Source organism: Anser cygnoides, chromosome 8 (assembly GCF_040182565.1).
Source record: "Anser cygnoides isolate HZ-2024a breed goose chromosome 8, Taihu_goose_T2T_genome, whole genome shotgun sequence".
Taxonomy (NCBI): domain Eukaryota; kingdom Metazoa; phylum Chordata; class Aves; order Anseriformes; family Anatidae; genus Anser; species Anser cygnoides.
This window is the reverse complement of record NC_089880.1, coordinates 23,380,572-23,389,801: the sequence shown is the minus strand read 5'-3', so window position 1 is coordinate 23,389,801 and position 9,230 is coordinate 23,380,572. Positions and strand designations below refer to the sequence as shown.

The 9,230-nt window shown below is 65.8% G+C and overlaps 2 protein-coding genes across 2 annotated transcripts; one reads left to right on the top strand and one right to left on the bottom strand.

Annotated features, from left to right (window-relative positions):
* The first annotated feature begins 67 nt into the window (after positions 1 to 67).
* Positions 68 to 2,394, top strand: DYNLT4 (dynein light chain Tctex-type 4). The gene is made up of 2 exons (XM_048059153.2): positions 68 to 1,015; positions 1,201 to 2,394. The coding sequence occupies exon 2, from the start codon at positions 1,210 to 1,212 to the stop codon at positions 1,885 to 1,887; it is 678 nt and encodes a 225-aa protein (XP_047915110.2). The 5' UTR covers positions 68 to 1,015; positions 1,201 to 1,209; the 3' UTR covers positions 1,888 to 2,394.
* Positions 2,395 to 2,705: 311 nt separating this feature from the next.
* Positions 2,706 to 9,159, bottom strand: PLK3 (polo like kinase 3). The gene is made up of 15 exons (XM_067001285.1): positions 8,893 to 9,159; positions 8,072 to 8,179; positions 7,873 to 7,989; positions 7,414 to 7,543; positions 7,242 to 7,329; positions 6,759 to 6,854; positions 5,978 to 6,173; positions 5,541 to 5,667; positions 5,076 to 5,185; positions 4,861 to 4,978; positions 4,672 to 4,755; positions 4,373 to 4,535; positions 4,104 to 4,233; positions 3,817 to 3,927; positions 2,706 to 3,499 (listed from the first exon to the last, which is right to left on the bottom strand). Exons 1-15 carry the CDS (start codon positions 9,064 to 9,066, stop codon positions 3,305 to 3,307), a joined length of 1,947 nt encoding a protein of 648 aa, XP_066857386.1. The 5' UTR covers positions 9,067 to 9,159; the 3' UTR covers positions 2,706 to 3,304.
* Positions 9,160 to 9,230: the final 71 nt, after the last annotated feature.

Genomic DNA, 9,230 nt, shown 5'->3' with positions numbered 1-9,230 from the left:
CCAGGGGGTGTGCAAGGGGGGGGATAAGGGGGCGGCGAGCGGAGAAGCCCACCCTCGGCCATGCTTCACGCCAAGGATCTGTGTTTCGTGGGATTGTTTAGGGTAGCGGCGAGCACAGGCGGAGTGAAAGCACACCCTGCCTTGCCCAAACCCAGAAGTGACGTGATGGGGGATGCCTGTTCCCCTTCCTCCCAAGCCCTAGGGGACGGGGACGTGGTGGGGTGCCCCTGGAGGGGCCCAGTTTTCCTTGCCAGCGATGGTGGGGGGGAGAGGCGGCAGCACCCAAGGGAGCGGAGTCCGGCTGCCAGCGTGCTTGGCAGCGCGAGCCGGCAGCAGGCTATAAATACCTCCGCGGCAGATAGGAGCACAAAGGCCGGCTCCACTTTCCCCAAATAGATCGCAGCACGGCCAGACAAAGGCGCATTGATGGGGTGGCTGGGATGTACCAGCTGGGCTGGGCTCCGACGGCGGGGAGAAAACCCTGCTCAGGGCGGGGGTCCCGGCCAGACCTGCCCCGATTTGGGGCATCACAGCAGCAGGGACCCCCCAGCACATTTTGGGGCTCAACTCCCCCAGCACCAGGCTGTGCTCCATGGGTGCCCACCATCCCGTAGGGGTGCCCTAGGAAAGGCATTGCAGGGGGATGGGTACCCAAAAGATACGGGTTTATTTTGGGGGGGGGTGATCAAGCCTTTGTGCAGCTCACAGCTGGGGTGCAAAGCAGGGCTGCAAGCTTTTCCTTTGCTTTTGACACCCACGAAGCATTTTCGGGGCTGCCAGGAGATGCTGAGGTCGTAGGGGACATGCCCAGAGCTGCTGTCCCCAAGCTGGCTGTGGCCCAGGCTGCAGCTGGCACGGCTCTCGGGAGCTGGGGGCAAAAGAGGACAACGGGGCTGCGCGGGGACCGGGAAACAAAGAGTTACAGAGCCGTGGATGGGGAGCTGCAGTGTCACGTAGCAACACTTCACGCTCCAGGAGCTCACCGCGCTTGGACCCAAGGGACCGAGGGGAAGAGGTCGGTGCTGGGCAGCCGTGGGCACGGTGGCTGGAGCTGGGTCACACAGGGAGCGGGGCTGGGGGCACGGGTGGGACAGGGTGCAGGCGGGAGGGCAGCGGGATGGCACGTGTGTAGGTGCAACGGGTCAGCCCCAGCTGGACTGGGGTCCCAGAGAAGTGCTCAGAGCCGCCTCTCCCCTCCAGCCTGCCCATATGGCCGAGCAGCCAGCCCCAGAGCTGGCCCCGTCCACCCAGGTGACGGCCGTGGATGGCACCGAAGCCCCTCTGCCCCGGACCGCCTGCCGAGGCTCCAATCCCACAGCCCCAGCACGGAGCACGGAGGAGGGCAAAGCACCACAGCTGCTCTCCCGCCACAGCTCCATCCTCAGCACCCTCCCGGCACCCCTGGCCAGCCGCCGCAGCTCGCTGGGGGCAGCCCCGGGGGGCAAGCGCCCCTCCATCGGCCCCTGGATGCTCCACAGCCGCGTGAGCTTCTCGGGGCTCCCCCTTTTCCAGCCCATCCCCGAGATCCGCCTGGAAAACACCTACAGGATGCGGCCGGACAAAGGCTGCGGGTTCAACGCGGGGCGGGTGCAGCGGGTGCTGGAGAGGGTCCTGGCCGGGGTCCTGGGGGGCACATCCTACAGCCCCCAGGGCAGCGCCCCGCTGGTGCACAGCCTGGCCGAGCTGCTGCGGTGCCGGGCGAAGGAGGTGGTGCCGCCCCGCTACAAGCTGGTGTGCCACGTGCTGCTGGGCCAGCACGGCCAGCAGAGCCTGCTGGTGGCCAGCCGGGCGCTCTGGGACCCTGAGAGCGACAGCTTCGCCTCGGCCACCTTCTCCAACACCTCCCTTTTCGCCGTGGCCACGGTGCACGGGCTCTATTTTGAGTAGCGGCTGCCTCCTCCCCCCAGCCAGCCCTGGAGGGGGAGAGCGGGTGGAAATAAAGGGATTTGCACCAGCCCCAGGTGGATGAGCTGTGGTGCACATGGGGAGCCAAGGGGATGGCCCGCGGTGCCCCTGGTTGATGCACACACTTCAGTGGCTTGCAAGAAGTCCCAAGCTGCAGGAAATCCAACCCAAAAAGCTGCATTTCCCTCAAGGCTGGGAGCAGGCAGCAGCCTGGGGCTGTGCCCTGGAGGATACGGAGCAGTCCAGCCCCTTTCCCACAGCCCAGGCTGCTCACAGGCAGGGCAGGAGGTGAGGGAGCTTGTTCAAAGCGAGCCTGCAGAGCAGGCTGAAGTCCCTCCTCTTGCCTGGCTGTGCGCCCAGCTCCCGTCCCGTGACACAAGGCAGCGCAGGGCACCCCCCAGCCCTGTCCCTCGGGCAGGAGTCACAGCCCCTGCTTCCCCCGGCACAAGCCCCAGAGCAGCTGAGCATGACACCAGGGGATGGGTTTGGCAGCAGCAAGGAGAGGCTGAGGCAGCTCCAGGGCTCTGCAGCTATCAGCAGGATGCAAATCCTCCTCCTCCTGCCAGCCCCAGAGGCACAGAGGTACAAGATGAGGCCCTTACACCCATCCTGACTTTCATCCTTAACATCTTTAGGGTCTGCCTAAGGCACCCAGGTCCCCCACCAGCTCCCTCTCCATATCCCCATCACACCCATGACCCCAGTGTCACCAGGAGCAGCCCCAAAGCAGGGATGAAGATGGGGATTGCTCTGCTCCACTTTGTGACCCCAGACCCAGCTCCAGACACAGCAGACGCAGCTTGCCCTTACACAAATAAAGTTTTATTGAGGTAAGTCAGGGACAGGGGAGCTGCACATGGACAGACCGAGAGAAAATAAATAATTCCATATAAATAAGATGCATAAATAGTCCCAACCTGGCAGAGACTGCCTCGAAACAAGAAACCTGCCCTAGGTCACAGCCACACAGGGGCTTTTCCAGGCAAGCCCACAGATCCCTTCCCCCTGCCCTCTACCAAACCTCAAGTTGTACCAGACAAGTCACAATTCAGGAGCAGCCGGGGCCCAGCTTGGCCCCCCCTTAGTGTAGCAGTTGTGGAGCAGCACGAGCCAGCCCACGCAGCGCCCCACACCCCTGTCCGTCCCCTGGGGGGGGCCTTCTCCACCCCACAGCACCAAGCCTCGAGCTCACGGCCATGCAGAGGGGAAAAGGCAGCGATTGCCCACAGCCAGGGAGCAGCACGGGTGTGCAGACCTGCTGCCGTAATCACAGCCACGTGTGTTCAGCGGGTGGCCGCTGAGGTCCGGAGTCCAGCTGAGCACCACAACGCACCTCCCATCCCACGGGAAGGCAAGAGGGGACCTCTACGTCCAGAGAAGGTCTCCCCAAAGCACCACGCTAGGCATCGGCCCGCTCCTGGAGGAGCTTGAGGATGTATCGGAGGCGCTGCTGGAGCTCCGGCGAGCAGCCCAGCTCCTGGATGCTGCCCAGCTTGTAGGTGTAAGAGTTGCGCTCCCGGTTGATGTAGGTGACAAGGCAGGAGTGGTCAGGCTTGCTGATGATCACCTTGGTGTGGTCATTGTAGAAGTTCACCTAGGAGACAGGCGGGGCTTGGCTTAGCCTCCCGCAGCGCAGCAGGAGCGGGGACGGAGCCGGGCTTCCTGCCTCAACCCGTTCCTCCTCCCCAACCTGCCCGGGAGCAGCCCCACGGCAGGAACGCACCGATCCGCCGAGGTGCCTGCGCCTCCCAGGGGGCTGGGGGGGCTGCCACCAGCAGCTGGGGCACCAGAGCAGCACCCCGCACCCACAGCTGGTCTTCGCATTTGGACCGTGGTGGGCAAGGACTAACCCGGGTCACGAGTCCCCTGGTGGCTTCCCAAAGTGGCATCCGCACCGCACCCTGCGCATACCTGGAGGGTGCCACTGCTGAAGAGCATAAGCAAGGCCTGGTCCGTCTTCACCCACTGCAGGAGGAGCAGGGCTGGCTGCCCAAGGTCATCTATGCTCGGCAAGTCACCTCCCTCGGGGAGAAAGGTCTGCGTAAGCCCCTGGTCCCACACCGGTCAGCGGTGCCCTGCCAGCGGGGGACAGCCCCCAGGGCTCCACCCGGCCACAGCCTGCGACCAGGGAGCGCCACCCAGGTGGCAGGGTCAAACCGCATCCCAGTGACCCACCCAGCCGCGGTCCCAGCGCCTACCTTCATGAGGTGCTGCTCCATGTAGGACGCGAAGTAGCGCAGCACGCTCATCTGCCCCTGCAGCTGCTCAGGGACAGCGGACGCGGGGAAGGCGAAGTGCTTGCTGTTGGTCTGGTTGTAATGCACCGTCCTGGCAGGGGACACACCGTGAGCTCGGGGCCACCACCCAGCACAAAACCACCCCCCCCCCCCACACAGCCTCCCCTCGCCCCTTTTCCCCCCACCCGTGGGGCTGTCCCAAGGACGCCAGCCCCTTCCCCGCCGCTCACTTGTGGTTGGGGGAGAGCGCCATGTGCGTGCCATTGTTGAAGAGGACCCCGATGCTGCGGTTGGAGAGCTGGTAGCCGAAGCCGTACTTGTTGGAGTAGTCCACCCACTTGCTCACCCAGACAAACTGCTCGTGCCGGGCCAGGGAAGCCGGGTTTCTGTCCGCTGGTGGAGAAGGGAAGGGGGTGAGCGGAACAGGCACCCCCTGCTCAGCTCCCTGCTGCAGGGTCGGGCGGTATTTGGGGTTCCCAAAGCAGCACCCATGCCTTTACACCCTCCTGGGGCAGCCCAGCTGGTTTACCTGGGGGCATGCAGGAGAGGCAGGTCCGCAGGAGCCGGACGGCCGACTCGATGATGGCAGAGGCGGTGATGCAGTCTTCAAAGGCTGCGGAGGGAAGATGAGAGGCCGTGAGTCAGCCGGCCCCGCTATCAGCCGGGGCAGGGCAGGAAGCTCGGGGCAGGTGGGGTGGCCCCGGCAGGCGTTGCTCACCCTCGCAGCTGCTGGCCATCGTCCCCCGGATGGACGGGGACACGGACTTGTGATAGGTCTCCTCCACCAGCGTCTCCACGGGGCTGGAGCCGGTGCTGCGGCAGGACCCGGGGGTGGCCTGGGGGGGGGGGGGGGGGGGACACGATGTCAGCACCATCCTGCATGCTGCCCCCCCGCCCCAGGAGGGGTGCGCGTGGACTCGGGGCTGCTCTCACCTCATTCCCTTCCACCGTCTTGTAGCTTATCTGCCGGCAGATCGAGGTCTTCATCAGCCCGGTGACCAGCTTGGAGATGTCGTCCTTGTCCTCCGAAGGGCCCTTCTTGGCTGGGGGAGGCAGCAAGCCGTGAGCACAGGGGATGGGGACACGGGGCCACCCCCCCCCCCCAGCAGGCTCAGCACGGGGTGGCAGGCGGCTGCCTCCCGCTTTCACTTCCCAGTTCTCAGGCAGCAGCACGGGGTTTCCAGGGGGAACTGTCCCCGAGGGTTACGGGGCAGCATCCGCTCCCCAGGCGCACGCCCATGCCAGCCACCAGCAGCGGAAGGGCAGGGACAAGGCAGCGAGTGCTGGCCCCAAGCAGGGGACACGGGGACCCCCCAGCAGTGATCTCCAGGAAGCAGGACCCGCTTCTCCCCAGAGAAAGGGTCACCAGGAGGATCCCGTGCAAGCGCGTGGACTCACCCTTGGGTTTCTTCTTCCCGAAGAGCGTCTTGGTGACTTTAGCAAAGAGACTCTTTGCTGGGTTGGGGGGGCTCAGCTCCGGAGCCATCACGCAGCTGCTGGGAGGGAGCTTCTCCGGCGTGTAGCCCTGCGGAGGGGTGAAGGCAGAGGTTTGGTTTCCACCACCCACGTGCTTCACAGAGCTGCCCCGGGCTGACCGCAGTCACTCGCAGCCCTCCTGACAGCCAGCTTGCATTTCCGTCAGGCCTTGGCTCCGGGCCTGGCATTCGGGTATTTGGGGATCAGCGGCATGGGAAGCAGCCCGTGCTGCGGGGACAGGGCAGCAGGGAGCACGCCGGATCCCTCGGTCCCTCCGCAGGCAAGGACAGCGCCCTGCGTGACCCCAAAAGCCTCATCCCCCCCTGCTAAGGGTCGAGGCGGGACTCCTGCCCGCTCACCTTGAAGAACTCGTGGTCCAAGATCTCCTCGAGCGTGAGGCGGTCCTGGGGGTTGCGCCTGAGGATGCCGGCGATGAGGTGCTTGGCGGGCAGGGAGAGGAAGGCGGGCAGGGTGTACTCCACCTGCTTGATGCACCTGTAGGTCTCCTTGAGGTCCGAGGTCTCGAAGGGAGGATTCCCACACAGCAGGGTGTACCTGGGAGGGGACGCACGTGCCACGGTCACATCGCCGCCGGGTTCGTGACTCAGCAGCACTTAGAGCGAGGAAGCTGGTGGCGTTGGGCCGGCCACACCTGGCTGGGAGCACCGCTTCCAGCCCGGCAGGCTGCGCTCACATCCGGCCACGCTTCCTCCTCGCGGCTGCCGAGAGCAGCAGGTGAGGAGTCCCGGGGAACCGGGACAGGGCTGACAGGAGGCAGCAGCCCCGTGGCCCTGCCCCACGGCCCTGCCCCACAGCAGAAAGCCACGCAGGAAGCTTGCGGCAGCGGCCAGCGAGGGCTGGAGTCACCGAAGCGATCGCTCCCCGTGCAAACAAGCTGCCAGCCACCGATATTTTCCGTTGTTTATCACGCTTGTGGGGTGGTTGAGCTTTGAGACAGAGCACGGTGTGACACCAGGGCCTGCTGCTTGCAGCACCCCGGGGTGCCCGGGGGCACCTCTCAGCAGGATCCGGCCGCTCGCTGCCCCCCTCCCCCTGCCCTTCAGCACGCCATCGACACAAATTGCAATGGGACTTCCCCATGGGGCCCCCCACAGCCCCCACCCCACTCCGTGCACTTACATGACGCAGCCCAGCGACCACACGTCCGACTCCGGGCCGTGGCCCTGCCGCAGCAGCACTTCGGGGGCCAGGTAGTTGGGGGTCCCACAGATTGTCCTGCAGGGCAGGCAGCCAGCTCAGAGCCTGCTTTGCATCCCCCCCACCTCTCCATGCCTGTGATTCAGCCTGCAGCCTGTTCCCCTCCCTAATTTGAGCCCCACAGGCTCCCTCCATCCACAAGGAGCCCCCCCCAGCTCCCGGGGGGCAGCAGCAGCTGCTCGTGGCGAGCCGTCGGGAAGAGCTCGTCCTAGACACAGCCGGGAACGGAGCCTTTGTGTCCCAGCCTGCACACCCGGCCGGGCACAATAGCCATAGCGAGCGCATTGTTCTCCCCGAGGGCTGCGGGCACGCTCCTGGGGGAGCCACAAAGCCCCCAGCCCCCTCTCCTCGCCTGCAGCTGGGGCAGGAATTACTACAAGGAGATAAAGGGAAGCTCAGACTTACTTTTTCTTCTGGTCAGAGGCGTCCTGGCAAGCAGCTAGACCGAAGTCCCCCACTTTCAGCTCCATGTTTTCGTTGATGAAGAAGTTGCCTGCAAGACGACGGTGACATGTCACCCCCCGTCCCTTTGGCTCGCTGCTCCCCGCGTGGCTCCGTCCCCAAACGTGACACTCACCCAGCTTGAGGTCCCGGTGCAGGATGCCCTTGAGGTGGAGGTATTTCAAGCCAGAGATGATTTGTTTGAGGTAATAGCGCACTTCAGGCTCCAGCAGGGTATGGCGGGCCTTCCAGATGTGGGCCAGCGACTGCAGAGGGAGAGAAGGCAGCTCAGTGACGGCAGGCAGGGAGGGCAGGCAGCCGTGCTGACTAAGCAAGGGGCCAGCAGGGTCAGAGCCAGTTCTTCCAGGAGTTGCACAAACAATTGTCCTGCCACGGCCAGGAGCTCAGCAGGCTCCCTGCTCAGCACAACCAGGGGAACCACTGGGCTTTTGGTGGTGGCGCTGGGGGCTACGGGCTGCCACCACGAGCAGGCTGCTTATGGAGGACGTGAAACCCACAGTGTCCCCAGCACCATGCAAAACCAGCACCCCGGACAAAGCATCCACTGCTCCGCTCGGGGACACGGAGCCCTCACCTTCCGGCTGCAGTGCTCCAGGAAGATGTAGATGTTCTCCGCGTCCTCAAAGTGGTGGGAGAACTTGACGATGTGCTTGTGGTGCAAGTCGCGGTGCAGCTCGATCTCGTTGGTGATCTGAAAGGACGCAGAGGCCGCGGGTGAGCGCAGGGTGCCCGCTGGAACCCGAGCGCCCCCCATAAGCTCCCCCGGCACCTACCTTCTCCCGCTGGTGGGGTTTAGCCACCCGGCTGTGAGGAATGACCTTCACAGCGTAGGTTTTGTTGCTGGAGAGGTCCGTCATTTCGTAGCATCGTGCGAAGCCGCCCTGCAAGGGGAGAAGAGGTGGTTGGGGACGGTGACAGACAGCTCTCCGCCCCTGCCGGCTCCTCGCAGCGCAGCCCAGGGAGCGTCACACGCCGCCGGCTGCTGCGTCGCCCGCTGAGATCTGAACCACGATGCTCTCGAGCCGGGATTTTCTTCACCCAGTTCTTGTAAAGCCTCCCGGGCGTTTTTCCTCCCACCACTACTGGACCCAGGCATCTTTCCAGATGACAGATCGCCCGGAAAGCCCTGCGCAGGGCAGGGGGACCGGAGGCCACCGAAAGGCAGCGCGCGATGGAGACAGGTTTTTCCTGCCGTGATGTCAGCCTCGAATCTGCACACTCAGCTGCCGAGCCCGCCCGGGCCGGGCTGGGAACAAGCAGCCTCCTCCTACACAGCGCTCGCAGCGGGAGGAAAAGTTGCGTGTGCCGCAGCCCGAGCGGCCGGGCCGGCACCCCTGGGAACCGGGGCAGCCGCCGGCCCACGCACACCCCGCGGGGCGCCCCGAAACCGATCGCGCCTCCGATAAGGCGGCGGGGCCGGGAGCCAGCCCGGCTGATTCACGGCTCCCGGCCCGGTACAAGGGGCGCGGGGGGGGGGGGTCGAGGGGGGCGGCGGCAGCAGCAAGGCCCCCAGCCCCCCTCCCAGCTCCCACCCCTACGGAAGCAGGGGGCTCCCCGCGCATCCTGCTGCCGCCCCCCCGTTGTCCCCCGGTACCTTCCCGAGCAGGCGGCCCTTGCAGTAGGAGCGACCGGAGAGCGGGTCGGTGATGAGCCGGGTGGTCTCGGCTGCCCGGCTGGGCGGCGGCGGCGGGGAGGGCGCGGGCTGGGCGGGCAGGCGGGCGGTGGTGGTGGCGGCGGGGAACAGGGGAAAAAGGCCGGCGTGCTCCATGGCGGCTGCGGGCACGGCCCCGGTCCGGCCCCGGTCCGGCCCCGGTGCTGCTCCTGCGGCTCCTCCGCCACCGGCGGCCCCGCGCACGTGGCCCCGCCGCCGCCCCCCGACTTGGCGCTGGCGCGCCGGGGATCCCGCCGGTTTTATCAATGGGCGCGCTGACG